Below are 22,717 nucleotides of genomic sequence, written 5' to 3' on the forward strand. Positions count from 1 at the left end.
TGTATGAGCAGGTGCTGAAACAGGAGGGAGGCATGTGGTGAGATTTGCTAACACAATCAGTGGAGTTGAGAGAGATGGCAGAATGAGTTATGCATCATAGGAAGACTGGATGTTTTGGGGGAGCAGGAGTGTTATACTAGGGGTGTGAAAATGGTCAGGCAAAAAGAGTGCAGGCTGTTATTATGAATGGTGAGCTGACTTGTGAAGTCTCATGCATAAACTTAAGACTCTTTCTTCAGTGTCCAGCTCCATACTTACATCTTGCCCATTGCTAGAGTGTAGAACTGTGGCCCAGATATAACTGTGCAGTGTGATTGATATCTGATAGATGGGGCCATGAAGCAAGAGACAAGTAGCTGCCCTGCCCTTTCCATATAGAATGACAAACTGTTTGATACTCTTACTAATAGCATAAAAAGAATTAAAAAGGCAGAATTTAGGGTGTTATTTAGGAGTGAAATTGAATTTTCAGGGTTGCTTTTGTAGGCAAGTATGTTGTATAGATCCAAGGGAGGATTTGCAATGTTATTTTTGAAAATTTGTTAACATGAAACATTGCTAAGTCTGGTGTGTATGTGTGTTTAAACAACGGGGGGAAAAGAAGCTTTCAGTTTGTGGCTTTGTATTTCTTACTATATTCAGCTCTGAAAAAAAAAGCACAAGTTAAGTATTGTGGTTTGTGTGTGGTTTGAAGAGATTTACTGAAATTGAGTGACACATTTTCCCTGTCTCTCCACCCCCTGTAGCTAGTGTTTGTTGTGTTAACTGAAACATTCAGTTTCATGCTTTAGTGAGGATTGCTTTCTATCTTGGGCAGTATTAGTTAAGGTTTAGCCATACAAACATTAATGTTGAAGTAGAGATTTGAAGATGACTAATGGTATAGATGTGATTTTCTTTGGAAGTTTGGGGTTTTTTTTTGTTGGTTTTTTTTTTTTTTTTTTTTTTTTTCCAGACTGGACTTAAATCTGTGGACTGAAAGCTTCCGGGGACTTTAATTTATAAAAGCATTTTATAAGTGGTCCTAAAACAGTATTATACGCATTGATACAGCATACTTATCTAGGTGGAAAATAGAAAACAAGAGCATAAAAACTAATGCCCTCAGTAATTACACTTTCAATTTAATAAAGAAATGCTAAACTAAAATAAGAAGGTTATAGTTTGCAACAGCACACTATTCAAGTTATGGCTTACTTTAACTATTTTTGTTTACAATCTGATAGTCTGGATTCTTAGGACTAGTTTTTCTGAAAAACACAAATGTTTAATACACATCAGTGTGTAAGCCGTTGCTTCTCTGTGGTACAAATAGGTTCTCAAATACAATTTTTTGCTGCTACACTAGAACTGAAATAACTAAAATTTTTGCTCAAACCTAAATGTGAGTTGAAGCATAATTTCCTTTATAAATATAGGTAAAATTTTCTGTGAATCATAGCAAAGGATGTGATGCTGTGGCTGTTACTGAAATGCAGTTGAAAGTAACCTTGCTGAACTACAGCTTGAAGCAGCAAAGCATGGAAGTCAAAGGTCAGAATGCAAAGGGAAAAAGGGATTTAATGATATACTTGAAGTAATTTGCAGCACAGGAGGAGGTTTGTTTGCTTGGGGTATTTTACATGTGAGAAAGCAATGATGCCATTCTGGTGTAGTTTAGTAACAGTTTCTTAATAACAATGTGTCTGTTTTCTGATCAAACATTTAGTGCTCATGGATAAAACTTGATACATTGTTGGATGTGGGAGCATTGCAGCCCGGAAAGCCAACTGTATCCTGGGCTGCATCAAAACGAGTGTTACCAGCAGGTCGAAGGAGGTGATCCTGCCCCTCTATTCTGCTCTCGTGAGACCTCACTTGAAGTATTGGGTGCAGTTCTGGTGTCCTCAACATAAAAAGGACATGGAACTGTTGGAACAAGTCCAGAGGAGGGCCACGAGGATGATCAGGGGACTGGAGCACCTCCCATATGAAGACAGGCTGAGAAAGTTGGGGCTGTTCAGCCTGGAGAAGAGAAGGCTGCGTGGAGACCTCATGGCAGCCTTCCAGTATCTGAAGGGGGCCTACAGGGATGCTGGGGAGGGACTCATCATTAGGGAATGTAGTGATAGGACAAGGGGTAATGGGTTAAAACTTAAACAAGGGAAGTTTAAATTGAATATAAGGAGGAAGTTCTTTACTGTTGGGGTGCTGAGGCACTGGAATGGGTTGCCCAGGGAAGCTGTGAATGCTCCATCCCTGAGGGTGTTCAAGGCCAGGCTGGACAGAGCCTTGAGTGGTATGGTTTAGTGTGAGGTGTCCCTGCCCATGGCAGGGAGGTTGGAACTAAATGATCTCGAGGTCCTTTCTAACCCTAACTATTCCATGACTGTATGTCTAAGTATGTAGTAAACTACAATGTTAGCAGTGGGGTTTTTGTTTCGGGTTCCCCCTCAGTGTTTTAAGCAATTGACTGACTTATGTCTCTTATGTTAGTAACAAAAAACCTCAACCTATATTGTTGGCTACAAAAGGCCAACTATTGGGTCATGAAGCAGTGGACTGTGTGAACAGTTGATGTAAACATACATCCTTATTTCCTTCCCTCAAATCTCAGTCAGGTAGAACTTATACTGGTGAATAAGCTGAAGCTGACAAGTCCAACGTCAAGGACTCTTTCTTTGCTCTTTTTTATGAAAAATTACTTCATCTTAGTTACAATCTAAATCTGTAGATTTCTTTCTTGTTATTAGTTACTTAGAAAAATAGGAACTGTGTTCCTCTCAAAAACCAAATAGAGTTGGTAGGCTAAAGACTATAAAAGGAAAACTGGAGTTCTCAAGACAAAAATTAAGATAAATACTGTGGTACAGGTGGGTGCTATGACTAAATACCTTGCCATTGAATTGATCAGAACCAACTTGGCATGTATTTTCTTCCTTCTGCCTTTATTTAAACTGCGCACATGATGTTACAGAAATCAAACCTAATACATTGTTACATAATTGTGGTATCTGTGGGTTTTATTTAAACTTCAGTGGGATTTTTATTGTGGATTTATAAAACCCAGTTAATAGTCGTTAGTTGTCCCTACACTTAAGGGAAGTCACAGTGACATCTGAAGATCAGGCTTAAGGATTTAACACAGGCTGCACAGGTGACTTAATGTGTGGTTAAAGCCTAATCAAATCAGTTCCTGTGTGACAGTCCAGTCAGTTCCCATGTTGCCAGATCTACTCAGATGTAACATGGGCTTGCATCAACAGGATGGATAAATGTGCAGAACAAAATACCACCTGTACAGAGTGGGTATCTGTGTATATATTTATTTTTACATCCATTTACCTGGGGTTTTTATATGACCTTTGTTGCTATACTGTGTGAACATTTAATAGGACCTTTCTAAGTTAGGGAAGTGCTGTTGCCTTTTCTCAATTTATACATGAGACACTAGCACAGAAATCAACTTCTCTGTGGTAATGCTGGAAGTTTTTGGTAAAACAGAGTAGATGGAGGCCACAGAGTAGAACAAGAGAATGGAGTCTTTCTCTTCACAAGGTGTCACATGGACAAGGCAAGGTGCAGTAGGTGGGAGTTCTATCAGGAAAGAGACTTGATCTCTATACGAGAAAGAAATTATTTGCAATGAGAACAATCATTCCCTGAAACAACGTCCCCAGGAACATAGAGTCTCCATCACTGGAAGTTTTCAGAATGCAATTGAACAGGGTACTAGACCATCTCATCTCAACTTCCTGTCCCATGAAAGATTGAACCAGATGTCTTTTCAAGGTTTCTTCTGACCTGGGCTGTTCTATAATTCCATAATGAGAATTGCATTTGGGTTGCAAATTAGTGCTCAATCTATTGGATTGACCTTCCTGTCTGCATAGTAAGCAACTTCAGACACCCTTTATAGCATGAAGCAAAAAAAACCCAAACAAACAAACAAAAACAAACAAACAAACAAAAACCAAACAACCCAGCCTTATTTCATGTAACTAGTTCCAAGTCTAGATTATTCTTTTCAGCCTTTGCTGTCATGGTTTAGTGGGCCTCTCTTTTTCAAGAAGATTTTTAATGTATTTTATCCTTAAAATAAGCAAAACCAGTAAACCCTCTCTCTTTTCCTTTCTGATTCTGTATCAGTTGGAATAACAGCAGGACTTTCACTGTTGCAGTAGCTTAAAATTGAAATCCATCAATTACTTGTTGATTATATTTTTTATAAAGTACTCTTAACATATTGCTATCATATGAGAGCCAGCTTTGTTACTGTATCAACAGTTTAGCATTGGTGAGTAAGGGAGTGAAAGCTCTTTCCCCTGTTTGTTTGCTTCTATTTATTTTTTGTTTTGATTTGTGTTGTTTTGTTTGGTGGGTTTTTTTAATGAACTCTATAGCCTTTTCTTCATGTAAACATGTGTCCTTGGCAATGTTTATGAAGCAGTGGTACCACTGAAATAGCTTGATTTTGAGTGTATGAGGATTTTGTTTGGGGGTTGGCTTTTTTTTTTTGGTGTTTTGTTTTTGTGTGTTTTGTTTTTAAAAGCAGTGCTTTCTCTGGGGTGAGAGATCGTGTCATTTCAGAAGGAAGTGTTTGCTTCATCTGCCTCAGCATTATTTCATTTCTGAATCATTTATTAGAAAGCAAAGCATCATGAAGTTAAGCAGTTTAATATCTTCCAGTCTTTAAATTACTACAAGTCATCAGTGCCTGAATAGTCATTGGTGTGGCTTGATACTGAGAGCCTTTTTTGTCTTATCTTACCGGTAATGTGTTTCTGTGTAAATCATACCTTATGTATGATTCAAATTCATACAAATCACAAGAAACACTTGCTTTTTTAAAATAGAAAATAAAAACATCCATAATTGTCTTTAGCTTCTATATATTTTATTTATATATAAATATATGAAAAAGCTCAGCCTCATCAAGCTTACATTGCAACTCAGAACTTTAACTGCAATTGCAGACTGTTTTGTCAACAGACCACATCTGAGGCTGTAGTTCAGTAACACAGAAATAATAGTTTTGACACCAGTAAGTTCTTTCCACAGTGCCCTACCTGCTGACAGAGTAGGTTTTTAGGCTGTACTGTGGAACAGATCACCGAACTGATCATTTTTAACCTGGATTCATCTCATAGACAGACTTTCAGCTCAGCCTCATAATCAGTTCTATCAGTGCACTTGAGGAAAATGTATGAGGAGGGGAAAATGAAAAAGCAGAGATGAAAAGAAGAGAAATGCCTTAAGAAAGCATTTCCACCAAATACAAGGTGATAAATACTGTCATCAGGAGACTGCTGCTGTACAGAGAGCCTCTGGAAAAGAGGAGCTTGGTGGTTGCTAAGGCAGGCTCTGTATTATTGGTTGCTTCCTTGCACTAGGTATATAATGAAGGAAATGGAGACTTGCATGCTTGCTTGGAATAGGAATGGTGAATTAAACAGAAAGGTACTGTTTAAAGCTGCTCCTGAATGTAACAATCCTCATACAGAGTACCAAAGGTGGTGTGCTGTGTCTGACATGTCCTAGTGAAGCTATGAGAGCAGCTGGTAACACGTTTGGCAGTCACTCTGTAACTTTCCAAAGAAAAAGAGCTGCTTGAGAGGAAACCTACCATATCTTCAGTTCAGGAGAGGCTAATGTGTTTCTGGGTGAATCTCCTGGAAGCTGGAACAGCTGTGTATAATCTTGTCAAATTTATCAAAAATGAAACTTCTAATACTAACCTTGCACTTAGCCACAGAAGCTAAATCTGACGTGTTTACAGCACACTGCTGAAGCCTGTCCTGCTCAGAGAGTTCTGCTGATAGATAGAACTGGTTATTACTAGATGAGGCTGATCCACACCCTAAGATACTTTTGGAAGTTAAAACTGTGTGCTGTTTAATATGGCCATAGACTCAAAGGTATTACTAAAAGCTTTGTTTCCCAGCACCAGTGCAGTGCTGCAACCTGTTATATGACCTGACATCAGTTAAAAGTGTCTTAATAGCTGGAAGACTTTGTTGAGAATACCTAAATATTCTTGTAATCATCATGGCCTAAATGGAACTTCTCTGTCTTGTACTGTCTAGGGACTTACGTAGGTTGTGGTTAATCAGTGGAACTAGAAACAAATTCTAAAATGTGCTTTCAGATTATGATCTTAATGATGCCTGAAAGCATTTTTTAATGAAATTTGAGGTTATTTTAATTGAAAGAATGTTTAAAATCTAATTTACTCTTCATTTACTTTCTGTGTTGCATTCAACTTTTAGGGAAAAACCATACCACTTAACTCCATTACCCTTTGTAGTCTGCTAAACTTTTGGTTGTTCTGTCTGAATCAGGTTTTGAGTAGTATATACTAAAATAAAATGTTAACACTGCCAAGGTAGTACTTCAAGAGGTGTCTGCATTATCGTACGCTTTTAGTATTTTTAGCTTGAAACTAAGTTATGAGTTTAGTTAACTAGGTCACTCCACATTCCTAGCTGGCCTTGACCAGTCATCTCACTTGATACCTTAGTGAAGCCCACTTCTGAAAAAGGTTGTTCTGGGAATACATGCATTACAGATAATCAGACATCACAATACTGTGATAGCAAAAGCAGTATAAACATAAAGAAAATAGAAGTATATTCAAATTCTGAGGATTTTTTAGTTAGTTTTAATGCAGTTTTCTAAATAAGTGTTGGGGTTATCATGGCTTGTACTGTTTTATTATTTGTGAGAGATATTTCACTGATTTTAGCTGGTACCATTGATGGTACCATTGAAAAGGGGAAGTGGAAAGGCAACAGTGGGCTAAGTGTTCTTCACAGAATACTGCACAATAGAAGGAATAAATATAGGATATATTTATTTTTTTTTCTTTTTTCCTGGCACAAAAATAAAAAATGGGGTTTTGAAATCTATCTCATTAAGGCTACAAGTTTCATTTCTCTTCTCTGCAGTCCTGAGGTGAACTGCCACAGGAGACAAACCATCTTTTAAAAATATGAGTGGGAGGATAGAAGTGGTGAGGGGAGTTGGGAACTATTCAGATCTCATCAGGCATATAACTTGACAGCTTCATAAACAGAGCACTAAGAAAACTGGTGCACATCAGTTTTGCACATGTACTGATAAAAGACAAACAGTCAATTTTTTGTATCTTTGCTGGACTGCTAAATTATAAAGACCAAGATTTCAAAGGGTTTGAATCCATGGTCTAAATCATATCCTTCAGTTTGGGAATGTGGTTAATTATGAGTACACATCCATTTGAAGTTCTGCCTGGTTTAAAAACTTAAATATTTATTTGCACCTGCCAGGCATTTAACTACCTCAAATATTATGTGAACATAAAAAGCACATACATAAAGTTGTAGTTGTTGTGGATTATATCTGCAGAATTCCTGGCAAGGATTTAGAAGCCATATTTGAAAAGACTGGAGACTGTAAATTCTTTGGGCAGAAGACTTCTTTATGTTGTATCCACCATTTTTATAGCTTTAAAGCAAGCCATTCCACTTTACAGAGGACCACTAATATTTGTCCATCCATCCAACTATAGCAAACAAGATCTGATACAGCTAGAAACAGCTTACTCATGTTTTGGTAGTTTGGGCCAGTGAGTTGGAGGCATTTAATTCTAACTTATTTTTCCTGGTGTTTTCTTGGTTTTGATCAGAAACTTCAAAGGTAGTCTAGAAAGGAAAACTTATAATTAAGTTAATTTAAGCTTCATATTTGAAAGTTTACTAGTACTTGGGAGGGACTGATTCCAAATGATTTATCAAGAGATCCAAATATGCATGGTTTGTCTGAGTTATATAATATATCCTATAACACTACTATTCAGATTATCTAAATAGAAAAAGTAAAGAGTAGGTATTTAGAAAGAATGTGTTAAGGAATAATGAGATTCAATGAAAAAGTCTAAATAGTCTTAGTCCTAGTAGAAGTTAGTCTGATTCCAATCCCCAGTGGTAATCATGTAGCTTTGTCTACAGTCTTACAATTACATAAATGAAATTGAGTGTAAAACTAAACAGAGTGAGATATTTTTAGGTGACATAAAATAGAACTGCTAGAACCCCCATTGTCTGGGGGGGGAGGGGGTACAGAAATCTTATATGATTCAAATTGGTAGGTTTGAAATAAAATGCCAGAAAATGTTCTATGTCAGAGGTAAATTAGAAAAAAACAACAGGAAATATTTTAATACCTTTTGCCTACCAGCTTTATTAGGGTCCATTTCTAGCAGGAGGACTGTGCTGTACAGTGTATGAAACCATTTTCATGGAATACCTCATTGCCTAGCCTGGGTCAGGTGTCCTGTCTCTCCTTCCTCCCGGACTCCCCTCCTCCACCTGGCTGGAAAAAACCTTGAACAAAAACACCCTCAAAACATGCTCAACCCATGACATTATGTATGCTTTTTTTTGGGTGTTCCTAACTCCAATGATTTGTCTGTCTGCCTCTTTTTTTAATTCCTAGGTCTAAGACATAGAAGAAGACTATTTTTAGTGTCTGTTTGTAGCTGCTTTCTTAGAATTGTTCATTTTCTGAGTAGTTGAGTGCTTGTTGTTTTTCAGAGGACAGTAAAGATATTCTTAACAAAAAGGAAAAAATTCTTATAATGTCCAGTAAAATGCATCTGAAGGTGTTTATTGTTACTCTACCATTGCAAATTAGAAGCACTATAAAATATATATTGGCCATCGCATAGCTTGTCTCATAGATGCTTTCTCAGTTGAAAACCTTGGAGAACCCTGAATTTATTTCTAATAGTTCAAAACTTTTTGCTGCAAGAGTTTTTCAGTGGACAGTGAATGACTTTGGTGGATGACTTGGGAAAAAGTTGCTTATATACATCAACCAGGGACATGTGGAGGAAACTGGTGGAAATCTTTCCTTAAGTTGACCAATTGAAGATTCCCTTCAGTTTTCCCACTGGGAAGATGCCCTGTTCTTCCACTGAGACCACATACTGGAGAAGGAGGTCCCCAAAATGCCTTTCCCCCCTACTCCCTTCTTAAAAAATCCTTTCCAGCAATTTGTTGTGCTCCTCTTGCTGTTTTGCAGTGAGTGTGTCCCTAATGCATCAAACCTAGCTCCAAAGTACTGAAAAAAAAAAAAACCCAAAAAAACAAACAAAAAAAAAAGGGGGGAAATGGGGATGAGAAAAAGGAATGGCAACTCTTAGTAACTTGATAACTTCAAGAAATTGTGACATAAAACTCAAATAGATTGAAAATTCTTGATTATCAGTTTCTGGAATTCAGTCCCCACACTATTACATATTGTTGGCTGAAGTTTTTCTCTTTGCAGCCTGTCAGTTATATTGGCTGTCCTTTTGCAAATGAATGGAAATAATTTCTTTAAACAGCTAAATTTGGGATAAATAACCAACTGTAATTATATTCCTTGTATAGTAAAATATTATGCCTCCCTGTGATCCACAGAACTATTAAAGTTGCTTCCAACAGTTTGAGAACTGTTAGAACTGGAGTGGACTGAGCTTCTGAAATTCTTAGTGGCTAAGCAACATTTCATGCCTCACTGATGGTCATTAACCAGCTCTGTTTTATTTGGTAACAGAAATGCTAAGCCTTTGAAGATCAGTGCACTCTCTTCGGCAATTAACTTTGTTCACCTTAGCTATGAACCTTAATATCAAAGTGCTTCTTTGCTGTTTTTGTAACCGAGTAAGTGCCTTTATACTTCACTTGTCCCAGTTTCTGCACTTTCACATGACTGACCTAATTAAAAAACAGACAGCTCAATAATTCTACCATAAGCTAGTTATAATGAAACTGTGGGAGTCCTTGAAGCCCTTTATCATTCAAATACATGGTGGTTTCATGAATAAAGTGGATGACTAAGTATTACTTATAGAAGTAAGGGAGATTATTAGCAGTGGAAGACACATTTGAACTTGCTGAAAGGATGGCTTTTGTCTCTAGAAAGACCTACTCTCAGTAATAATTACACTAGGTCTTCATTTTATTCCAGCATTCTCTTGTTGTTCATGCTTTCAGTGACTGAATAGCTTGCTACTGCTTGTTAATCCCTATAGGAATGCGGCTTTGGATATGGGGAGGATGCACAGTGCATGACATGCAGGCCAAACAGATTCAAGGAAGACTGGGGCTTTCAGAAGTGCAAGCCTTGTCTGGATTGTGCACTAGTTAACAGGTTTCAGAAGTCCAACTGTTCTGCCACCAGCAATGCACTATGTGGAGACTGTTTACCAGGGTAAGTATGTTTCTGAAGATGAGACTTGAATAAATTCAAAACTAATTTGCATTAACATTTACTTGTTCCTGTTTTCAAGATAAATGTTTGTGTCCTTCATGTATTTACGAAGGTTCTTGGTTCTAATTTTGGCCTTGCCAACAATTTACTGAGCACATAATTTCAGAATTTCAGTTTTAATTATCTCATCTATAAAAGTGGCTTGATAATTACCTATTTGATCTATAAGAGTACTGCCTATACAGTGCATGAGCAAAATACTTGGAAATATTGAGTGTTGCTGGTGACATACTTTATTGTTATAAAGAACTGTTTGGAAACATGCACAGTTATCTTCTTGGAGACTGATCACATTATTTGCTTGCCTTTTTTACCCCTCCTTAGGAAAATGCTTAATAGTTCTCATGCTAATATATTTTTTTTAGGTCAAAAGTAGTGGCTGTGGTTTATGCTGCTGAATTTCCTTCATCATGTTGGTAAATTCACAGAGCATGATCCTGCCTCAGAATCATGAATGCATCTGAAAGAATACCTGCCATAAATTTGTTAAAAGGCATTTCTGATAGTTTTGAACTATGGATTGGTTTAATTCATAGGAATAGGTAATGAGAACTGATTTGGAACTGAAAGAGCCTTTGTATTTAAGGGTATGCATTTCAGAGATGCTTTGAAGTTCATACGTTTGTTTCCTGTATAAATCTCATCCATTTGATTGTGTTTATTTTTAGATACTTTTTTTTTTTAATACCAGCTCTCAGATGCCTGAGCACTGTTGTTGCTCCTACGGTTATTCCCCTCAAGCTAGAAGTAAGGTTTTTTCATTTAGAAACACTTAGTAAAGCTTTGGTAACATGTTAGTTTAAGTCATGGTATAAGAAGGTGCAATCCCAGGTGTTAGATGTTATTGACAACCACCTTTGATACTACCTGAAACTACATGGTGGTTTGATTTATGCTGTTATTGCATATTAATAGGCATGTGTTATAGGGCTTATTTAGCTGTCAGTAAGGAGATTTTTCTTGTGGTGTAAACAATATAGGCTAAATTTTGGAAAGACAAGAAAGGAATGAAAAAAAAGCCAGGATAAAGCATGTATTTAGGGGGCACCCAAGAATGCTTCTCTCTGTTCTGGTCTAGAACGTAGTCTAGATATGTGTTAAAATGAGAGCTCTTTCTACAACCTGCTTTTACTGGCAGCAAAGTTGGAAACATGAGGAGGGAGGGAGTCATGCCTAGGAGTCATGTTTCCTGATCTGGATGTTTTGGGAAACAGAACTGTAGAACATACCACTACTCACACCTGTCCATCAGTTTAGATGCTGCCTAAGCATCACTGTAATCAATATGCTCTTCAAACATAAACTCAGATATAAAGTTCTTGCAGGGTCTTTAAAATAAAATGTCTCCTTGGGTATGACGGCCTTTTTTTGTTGTTGTTATGTTTTTGTATTAATTTCTTTAGAAATGAGTACCTGGCTATATTGCTTGCTTTACAGTTTCGTTTTATTGTTCACCTCTTACTGCTTGTAGCATCCCATTCTTGTTACTTACCTGAATCATCTGACTGATACTTCTGTTCACAGTATCAGTTTTTTCATATCTTGAAATGCTGCTATCTAGGATTTTTAAGACTGCATTTAAGTGAGAATATAGAAACAAATTGGAGAATTGGATAATGTAGATTGGGACTCATGTGGTCACTTTGTTAATTTGCATTCATAGTCCATGCACATTGTGATTTTGGTTGGTGGTGAAGATCTTCCTAGAGGAGCAGCAAGGGTCAGAGAGGGATTGCTGGTTTATTGAAACATAGTTCTGAAAAACCATATTTACTGTTCTACAAAACAGAATAATCTTTATTTTCTGAAGATTTTGTCACACAGCATGTTAAACTTTCTTGGGGAGGTGGTGCCTTTCTGTACAAGTACCTAAGTGAAACAATTTATGAGCTTTTCTCTAACTCAGAGAAGGAAAAAAGTATCTTGGGGATTTTAGCTGGAAAGCACTGGTATCTGATCCATTATATACTGTTACTGGTTACTGTTACCTTGCAAAATCTTGTTTCTTTTAGTAGTGTTATAAAGGTTAATCAATTCACTTTTCTTTTTTAAAATCTGTAAATAAGTCTACATTATACTTGTCTTATCTGTTGTGATGTATGCAGAAAATGGAATATTGATTTCAGTCTGAAGTCTCCAGAACTGTTTATTTCTTATGTGAGTATAAGATTATAGTAACTGTGCATTTGGACTAGTAGATTTGCAATTTTTCTTCAATTGTCCTTAGATCTACTGCTGTATTATTAATATCTACTGTAGTTTTGTTTACTTTTATTTTCTTCTGTTTCCTGATTGTTTGCTCTGGGACACAGATTGACAAAAGTTTGCAGTTATGGAGGGTCTTGTTAAAACACCTGATTAATTTCATGAGGAAAAATAACTGGGTTTGATTAACTTTTTTTTCCATTCATTTATCTTCTAGATTTTATAGGAAGACAAAGCTTGGAGGCTTTCAAGATATGGAATGTGTTCCTTGTGGTGATCCTCCTCCTCCCTATGAGCCTCACTGTAAGTGCTGTTTTCCTGCTTTTAGAATGGACTTTTATGCTTTAGAATGTTTTCTGGTTTGACTCAAAAGCTTGCTAAAAAACGACAGCCATAGCTATGAAGAATTCTTTTAGAGGCTTATTATTTTGTAAGTAAATAGTTTCGTTAACACATTTCAGCAGGTCCAGCACTATCATGGCAAAGTTCTGTCATATAACCACTCACTTGAGGATAGACATTCCTGTTACACCATGTGTTTAGGGAGTTTTGACTCCACTTCTGATGTTGTCATATTAATTTTAGTTTCTGGTTTGTTTTAATGCCAAAAGAGAGGCAGTCTTCCTAGACCCCATGCCTATTATCAGGTAGGCCTCAGTGAGTATGAATTCTTTCCTGAAATCCAAAAAGGCTGATCTGTTGATACCTTTAGAAATAACTTTAGTACCAACTTAACTTTACTGATAACTCTAGTACAGCAAGAGAGAACAACACAGATAAATATCTTTATAGTGCTATATACATTAAAAAGGAAATGAGTAATCAGTGTCTCTGGTTTTGGCCAATGAGAGGATTAGAATCTCTTCATTCTGCAGCATAAGCCTTTTACTACTTCTTCCAAGACCATCTTCATCCCATCAAGATTTTAATCAATAAAAGGAGTAAATTATTCTTGTTGCATATATGGCTCTCTAGTTTAGAATATATAAAAAAAAAATGATACAACATTCTCTTTTGGAAAACCTTGGGTTTACTTGTTTATTTCTGTAACGGTGAAGTTATGTTTTGGGAGGGTTTTTACCCCTGTTCCAAACAGAAACAATTCTTTTATAGAAAGAATGAATTGTCAAGTTCCTGAAATACTTCATGTTATTTTATTAAAGATACAGTTTCTTATAAACAACCTTTCTTTTTTGAATTGTGCTGAAGCAAAATATAACCAAGTATACACTATTGTGTTTTAGAATCATACCTCTAAATCAGTCTATATTGTATTAAGAATTCTTCAGCATTTCATATATTGCTTAGATAGTAATTTTTCAAAATTCCTTTTTTTTTCTTCCATTCTAGTTTTAGTGCTTTTTGTTGAATAAACTTATAAACCCGGAATTTCAGACAGTGTCTTTAGTAGTCAAAATTTCTTATAAATGTGGCTTCCTGTCTATTTCTCTTATGGTTGGAGAGAATTTCATTATATATCTCTGAATCTGAATAATTTAATTTTCATTAAAGTTTGCAACATAGATTACTATAAAAAGAGTAACTTAAAATGCTTGCAGCAGTAACATCTGACCATGTATAACATAAACCTAGAAAGTCAATTGAAACTTCTTCAACTACTTTTGTACTAAGAAAACATACTTTCTCTAAATATTTTAAAGATATTATGTTCTTCATAGCAGACACTGTGGCATTTGATGCCAAGAATGAACTGCTGATTTTGACATACTTGAGCAAAGCACTTCAAATTCAGTAAGTTGCAGAAGGTATTTCCAGACAGAGTTTGAACCCAGACAAGCAATTTAATACATACATATTTTTTTTTTAGTTTCTCCAGTTGATGAAATTAAGTATTATCCCCTTCATTTGTTTTTACTCTCTTTTTGTTTACAATAAAGTTAGTGAAATGTGAATTGTAAGAATGTTATTCTGATCTCATAAATTCATTTTAAGCAGTTTTTCCTTTTGTTTGTTTCCTCCTAAGAAAACACGCTATTCAAACATGAATTCCTTTTTCTTGCACAACTGAAGACAGGGAGGAAGAAATTACCTCCCTTAGCTTTTTGCTTTGTTTGTTTCCATCTTTTCAAGAATCACCAATGTGGGGGGGGTTGGGTGGTTGGGTTTTTTTTTTTCATTTGTTTGTTTTTTAAAGATTGTGAAAAAATGGTTTATAAATCTTCTGAAATATCTCAGAATTGCTTAGTTCATAGTAATTTGGCTTTTGTAATTGAGCCTAAGCTTGAATCCTAAGTTGAACACTTAAGAAGCTACCACTAATAGGAAGCTACCACTAAACCCCCTGGAGAAGACCATTTTGTGTGTCACCAACGGTTATGATGTTAAGTAATGGCAATACTCCCATGAGGTACAATTACCATATGTCACTGTAGTTTTTAGAAGTCTTTTGTTTGGAATTTGTGTATTGGTTCTGTTTGAGGTTTAAAATCAAACCGGTGGAAATACCTAAGTTTTATGAAGTCAAAACATGATTCTATAAGGAATTATAAATGATGTGTGAAAGCAAGCTTTTTGCACCTCATGCTGAAAATGTTTGCTGTTTATTTCAGTGATCAATGTATTTTGATAGTTAAGATGCTTAAGACTTGAAGTTAAATGGAGACAGATCATTAGGTGCATGGGCCAAGTTCTCAATGATCAGATGACTGTTCTAATTCTCTGCCTTTCTTATCCTTCTTTCTTTTCACTGTGAAACAGAAAGTCAAATATTAGTGCTGCTCTTACATTACAGATGAAAAAGAAAAGTTTAAATGTCCTGTTTCAATGAATTAATTGTCCTGTGAGGTGTGTGGCAATCTTTTGTTTGCTTAAGAGCATTACCATAAGGGCACAAAGGCTCACAGCCCCCTACCTGGACTAAGGTTCATGTAAAAGCTGAGACATGGATCAAGTTCTTTCAGCACTAGTAGCAGTTGATTATTACCCAGTTAGCTATAAATCTAAATACTTGCTTTTATCTTCTTCTTTTCTGTAGACATTTTAAAACAGATCTGGTTTAAATATTTACTCATGAAAAAAATGAGTTTGTGAATTGCTAGAGGCAAAGTTGAAAGGATTCTATAATGAACAAGTAAAGAGATTATTAGAGGCAAGGAGAATTGCTATCACCTTTGTGTAAACTTTAAAGGGGACACAATGACTTATGTGTGTTTTTAGGATGTCAGAAAATTAAATACACAATGATATAGTTATATTTTAATTTACTTAGTTCAAGTAAATAAACTGTAAATACCAATCCTATATATAGCATCAGCATCTAAATATTAGATCAGAAATGAAAGCATGGTTTTAAAGTTACTATTTATGTTTTCTTTGAAAACTGAAGATATTTTTTCTCACCTGAAGATTTTTTTCCCCTAAATTGAATTGTAGAAAAGGACTCATTTGAATTGGGAACTAGAGTGAAAACTCAATCAATCAAAGATGTGATTTCTGAATAGACTGTCCCAAACTGGTATCTCTTCAGTAAAGGAACAGTGACATAGATACGGTTCAATGATTCTGTTTTGTCAGCACAAATTTAGGCTTGTAAAGTTCACCCACTTGTCTGCTGAGGCCAGTGCTGTGCTACCCTAATGGTTATGTTTAAATTGTTAATGAAACTCCTCAGTAAAATAGCTTGTGAATTTATACATGATGTAGAAAGAATTAAAATAACTCTCCTTCTAAGGTTACTTTTAAATCTAATGAGTTTGTTGACCCCAAAAGACTTGTGGTGGCACAAGTGAAGAATAGATGTGGGAAAGGCTAGGGTAAGAAGCAGAAGATCTTCCAAAGATATCATTGCTTTCTTTGAGCAAGTATTATGCTTTCAGCTAGTCTGTCTTAGCAAATAAACAGACATTAGAAGCCATACTCCTTACTTTCTTTTGGTCATAAGAAGATGGCAGTTTAAAATTAAAGCAATAGAATTATTTTATCAGCTTGGCTATGTCATCTATTCCCTCAAGTTTTTCCTGTTGTATTTTTCAATTCAAAATACAAGAACAGTATCAGAATCACCAGAATCCTTCAGCCTCTGAACAGGCTTTTACTAAGCAGAAGAACTTGTGACATTCAACTTTTTCAAGCTGCATTAAAAATGTAGTTCCTATCAGTTTGGCATTACTGGTTCAGTTTGGACCAATCCACAGTCCATGGTGTTCCCCTCTTATGTGCAAATTCAGTTTAGAATATGTGCAAATTCAGTCTAGAATTTGGCTGTACAAACAGTAAATTGTAGGAGTCAAGGAAGAGAGGAAATGAATGCCCATGTGCCAGGAGCATTTTACCACCAAATCACCACCAAAAGAGCAACTTTGCCTTTTCTTTTTTTTTTTTTTAACTTGTTTACTTTTTTTTCACTTTTTTTTCATTATCTGCACTCTAAAATAATAATATTTAGCACAGTATGTCCAGCCCAACTCATTCTTCCTTCTCCAGCTTGTCTTCATGACATAAAGAAAGAAGCATGGGAAGCTGAGTGGAGACAGGATAGGGGCAGGATACCATTCTGTGTGGAGCTTGGGAAACAAGCTTCTACATGTTCCAGGAAATAAATAGATTCTTTGCTTCACTGAAGCAGAAATGTTTGTGGAATAAGTCACAGCAGTGGAAATATCTATGGTTTCATTGTAACATCATATGGCTTTGAAATAAACTTGCACTTGAGTCTAAAATTGCTACTTTTTTTTGCCATGAACTATGTTTTGAGATACTGATTTCAGGGGTAGTGGTTTCAAATATCTGAAACTAGAAAATAAAGAATTTTTACAAAGATGAGGAGTAAAGACTGCAGCTTGTTGAGAGAAAATACATATAACAGATCATAGTGCATTTTCATGAGAGGCATCCATATCTTACCTGCTTTAAGGAATTTCTTTCTACAGCGCTTTGACTGCCTCCAATGAGATTGTTGCAAAGCTCCCCAGTTTTCTTCTGTAGATTACTTATTATTATTAGTTTGCTTCTGTATGTTTACAGAATTGTTTTTCTGAGAATCAAATGTAATTGTTCTAAACTGCAGTTGAGTCTGAGTCTTTAAATCTACAAAGTATGTTGTTTCCCTAATGAAAGGTGCTATTTAAGGAATGAAATCTGGTGGTATTTCATTCTTCCTGGTGTTAAAAGTAGCTAGTAGAGGAACAGTGAGATTTGGTATAAATGTACCTATTTACATTTACAAGATTAGGATGTGTGATTTTGTAAACTTTCATGTGAGTGTAATGGGTATTTGAAGTATGCAAGGAGTGTAGTTCAGAACAAAAGAGAAAAAGCTAGGAATTACAGTCTGCAGAAGAATATTGTAGGGTGACAAAATACATGATTGAAAGTAAAGGGGGTCTGGGGTCTTGTTGGCTACATATGTATTCTGTAAAATACTTTTGCTAGTAGTAAAAGAAAAAATCTCCCACTGTCTCAGCTTTGCTGGGGTTTTATACATTATTTCATTAAACATAAATATGGCCTTTTAACTTGAGAGTAATTTTTGGATGGCATTCAATTCCACATTAGTTCCTCTGTTTATATAGTGGAATTTTTATTTACTCGTATCACTTTCTTCCTTCTGTTTACAGAATTTTGTGATTTGAAAGCTGTCTGACTCCAGTTAATGTTTTTCCAGCTATTGAGTGTTTCTGCAATTTTTATTTGGTTGCTTTATACAGTAAACTTTGTATTACTAATGAAAACCAGCATTTGAAAGTAGGCTGCATATGTAGCAACTGGCCACTGAAAATATATAGCATGTGAAAACATTTTTAATTATTTGGTTCTCTTCCAACTTGTATGCCCATCTTACTTCAGTATTTTGCCTGATTTGGGGTTACATCATAACATCTCTCATAATCCTCTTGGCCATGATGGACACTGACAGAAAGTATGTGGAATACTGTACAAACCTTTCATTTCACAGTCATGAGGAGTGACATCTAATTTAAGTACAGCTAACAGCATCAATAGCTTGTAAATATCAGTACTGCTTTATTATAGAGACATTAGTTTTCCATTCTCTTACAATTGAAATGTAGTAAGTCAGTCTGATATTTTCCATATGTGATCTGATGGCAGAGTAACTTATCCTCAGGAAGTCTGAAACAAATTTGACTAGGTGTTTCAGCGAGATGAGAATTGCTATTCATGTCTTATAAATTTTATTGCAATTTTATTCTTTCACTCATCGTACATCAAAGAGTTAACCTAGAAAACCTTAACGTTTTCAGTTCCTTATTCTTGGTAATTTTGATGCTTCTGACCCACTGGGGAAAGCGAGTCAGAAAGGTGGGAATGTATAACTTAGAGTCAAACAGTTCCGTTTCTTCCTATTCTGAATTTGCATCACATGGTGGGCTCCCCTCTTAAAACAAAAAGTTGCAAAGGGGGCAGATTTTCTTTCTTTTAATAACAGCTGTTGCCACTAAAATTAGTCATGATAGTTCTGAAACATTACTCAGTGGAGAGGAAATTTAAATTCATTGCGTAGTTCAATTATGTTCTGTAACTTTCTCCTTGCCTAGCTCAGAGAGGTTTGTTTACATATGCATTCCCAGCTTACTTTCACTAGCTCCTGTTGTTTGTACCTCATTTCTGTGCCTGTATCTATAGAAGTACTTTATTATGTAGCTTATTATCACTAAATATATATTACTACTCCTCTTTCTCCTATTAGAAATAAAGGCACAGAGCTCACTAAAACATGGTGTGGGGGAGAGATTTTCAGTAGAAGAAAATTAGAAAATTTAACTTAAAATTGTTGAAATGATATTGCAAGGAGGTACTAACTACAAACACAGCAGAATTTCTGTGTAGGCAGAAAGATACTTTAACAAGGATATGGTAAGCCAAAGGAGCCAAGATTTGGAACCCAAAGCACTTGGGGCTTCCAGTCATTCTAAACTGTCAGACTTTTGTCAACTTTCTTGCACTATCCTTAAATATTTTTTTTTCCGTGCAGTTTTGTTTTTTTTGCAGAGGAAAATGTTTTATCAGAAAGATTTCTAATCAGGTGCAATACAGCTTAGTGCTGCAAAACTGTAGGTGAGAGCAGTTCTAATTAATTGATTAACTTACTATTAACTTCTGTAGAACAGAAGTACTCAGTATAGCATGTCTGCTGTATTATGAAAAATTTCTCATTTGAGTCCATAGTAAAAAGATAGCAACCTGAACAACTTCAGCAATTCTAATGACTGATATTTCCTGATCTTCATTGAAGCTTTTATAGTGACAGTGAATAGGGTCACTTATTTTCTGCTTGCTACCTCAAATCTAACAGATTTCTTTACACAGTGAAATTTTATTTCACAAAGTGAGTTTCTAGTAATTCAGTTCAAGCTACAAACTAAAACAACTTAGCTAGTAATGAATGCTTTAGAAGTATGCTTAGTATAGGTAGTGTTAGCCTTGTCAAAGTATTTAGAAATACTTAGGCCTTAAATATCCAAATAGGCCCAGAATCCTGGCTCCAGTACTGCATCACCCATTGTCCTGCTTGACAACTACCTAACTGTAAACACTTACAAGCCCAAGGGACCTACAGGCATTCAGACTGTAGTCACATGGGGTATTCCACTGATTGTGGGGCCAGGTGGTTTGGACACATTGCAGTTTTATATTAGGCCAAAATGATTGTGGTTCATCTACTTTCCCCTGACTGCCCTGGAAGTAAATGCATATGCATGGGCTGGGCAGGATGCTCTCAATAGGTTCCTAACTGGAGATTACAGTCCTCATTATCACAGTCAATAGAAGAGGTAATGGAATGGGAATTTAAAGAGTCACCTATGAAGTTCTTTGTACACTGAAGTGTACAGACTTTTTTTGATAACTTCTTTTTTCTTGTCATGTTCACTAACAGCTAACAGTGTGTTGGCTTCTTGTCTTTATTCTTTGATTCTTACATCACAAGTATGTTCCCATCACAGGTAGGTTTGCAGCATTGTGTATGCAGCCTACACGGTACAAAGTTTAGCCCTGCAGGGTCTGTACCTAGCTGTAATCCTAGTTTCATGCCTTATTAGGTTAAAAAGTCTGAATATAGCTTAATTGTTCTAGGTATCTTAAGATAATTACATTGTTCACAGTTCTCCCAATCTGACTGCAACCATGGTGATGTTTAAATAATAAATTCCAATTTTAACACTTGGAGCTTTTGAAAAAGAGGGAAAAAGCATATCTGCCATCTATGTTGTTTCAATACACTGACGAAAATATAACAATAGACTATTCTCTAATTGAGTAGATTTTTTTTTCAAATAATTAAGAGTTTAAGGTACCTTCCAACCCAAACCATTCTATGAATTTGAGTTGTTTTTTTGAAGTAAAGCTTAAGCAATTAGCAAATTTCCATTTAAATTATTATATGACTAATCAACCAAACTTTCCTCCTTACTTTCTGCTTTGCATTTGTGTGAAGTACAGGTGACTGGGTCAGACTTTCTATTTCAATTATTTTGCTCCTTAATCTCAAGTAATGGGCAGACCTCTGTTTCACTTCTCACAACCTTTGTATTATTAGATGCATTGAGGCTGACCAGCAAATCCTAGAGGTCTGCTGACAGCATCCGATTGAAATTTAAAAAGACGAATATGGCTCTGTAAAGGCTCTGCAAAGTTTAGCAAAAATCAGTACATACCAAAATGGGAAGAAAAATATAAATAGACAAAAACTTTACCTCTGTGGTTTAATTTGTTGGGTTTTGGTTTCTTTTTTTTTTTTTTTCTACCATCTCCCCATCCTCCTCCAATAAAAAGTATGATCAACAGGAAGTAACCACAGTTTTCCAGAAACTGGCTTATAAGTAACAGGATGAAATTTGGTAGTTGTAAATTCAAATGTAGCATAAGGAATACATTCTAAAATAAGATTTCTTGAACTGAAAAAGTTTAATGCACTGCTTCATGCACTACAGTGAGTAATCCTCTACATCAGGGAATGAACCTGCACAAAAGAATCATTAAGAAAAGCTTTTCTGCTGTATTAACTGGTGTGGGTATTTTACCTTTTCATTCAGAAGTATTGTCTTTTTTAGTTTCCTTGATTGTAATTGTGTTTGTACTTCTTAAATGAAAAGATTTTCTGAGTAGCTGTAAAAACACAAAATGTCCCTGAGATACTAATAAATATTTCTATGGCATATGCAAGATCCAGTGTATGGTTCATTAACACAGACTTTGTAGTAACAGTGCAAAGCCAAATAAAATTTTGATTTAATACATATTTCTTGGTAGTATTTCTTTCTGGAAGCTCTACGAAGAATGTGTTTTGAATCCCCTCTTTCTATGTGTCATTTTTCAAGGAAATTGTTAAATGGTTAAATCTTTCCCTTTATTACATATGGTAATTACAGCATGCAATTTTTCTTTTGGCAAAATGTGGTTTCTTAGGTTGATTTCACACATGTTGTCATAATTAAGGCTGTGTGAGATGGATTGCAAAACTTTCTTCTGGATCAAAATATAAATGGAAAGTTCCACAGTGAAGAGGCTTTTGCATGTGAAATCTGTCTGATTGAGGTGATGAATAATGGAAGAAAGAAGCCCAAACTGATACACTGATAGCAAAAACCATCCATACTGTAACCTCACTTTGTCCTGGCAAAAGTAAAGGTTAGGGCTCTTATGTGGGTCTGAAAATAATACTCTTTCCTTTATTTATACTTTATGCAAAATGCTGGTGTTGCTACTAAGTGATAAATAAGGAGGTAGAATACTCATTTTATCTTAACATGCCAATTAAGGCATTTGTACTTTTTAAGGATTCATAGTTTATGGTCTCTCTGATGTATTCTGACTCATGAAGATTACTGCTTCAGTTGCTAGCTGACAAATCAAGGTGCCAACACAGCAAAAATACCAAACCAGAATAACCCTTTCTAGTTCTTTCCTGCTGTTACTTTGTGCAAGCTTGTGATGTAACACAGATAGGATGTTGCCATAAGGTTTCCTCTTCCAGGATTGATGGGCTTGTGTCTCACCTTTCTGTTGATTGACCCTCACAGACATTTCTGAGGATGTAAGAGGCTATCAATAGGAAGTGCTTTCTTGCTGAAAGTCAAACATTTCCTGTCATTCCACATCCATATCACTTAAGTTGTAGATTTATCTGCATTGAGCTGAATTGGGTTTGTTGATAGACCACATATCAAAGGGTTTGGTGGTCATAATTGAGCATGTGGCTTGTTTCTTTAACACCTGCATCATACCAGTCTCTGGATCTGTGGAAAAATTTTCCTTCATC

General features: G+C 35.8%; 1 protein-coding gene across 2 annotated transcripts in view; it reads left to right on the forward strand.

Moving 5' to 3' along the window:
• The window catches only part of TNFRSF19 (TNF receptor superfamily member 19), a 63,894-nt gene that overhangs the window by 15,408 nt on the left and 25,769 nt on the right, over nucleotides 1–22,717 (forward strand). For both annotated transcript variants that reach the window (XM_031049515.2, XM_013129225.3), the window contains 2 exons: nucleotides 10,037–10,215; nucleotides 12,698–12,783. In XM_031049515.2, the coding sequence (XP_030905375.1) occupies nucleotides 10,037–10,215; nucleotides 12,698–12,783 (265 nt within the window). The remainder of the gene's footprint in view (nucleotides 1–10,036; nucleotides 10,216–12,697; nucleotides 12,784–22,717) is intronic.

Source organism: Melopsittacus undulatus, chromosome 2, assembly GCF_012275295.1.
Source record: "Melopsittacus undulatus isolate bMelUnd1 chromosome 2, bMelUnd1.mat.Z, whole genome shotgun sequence".
In the NCBI taxonomy this organism is placed as follows: Eukaryota; Metazoa; Chordata; class Aves; order Psittaciformes; family Psittaculidae; genus Melopsittacus; species Melopsittacus undulatus.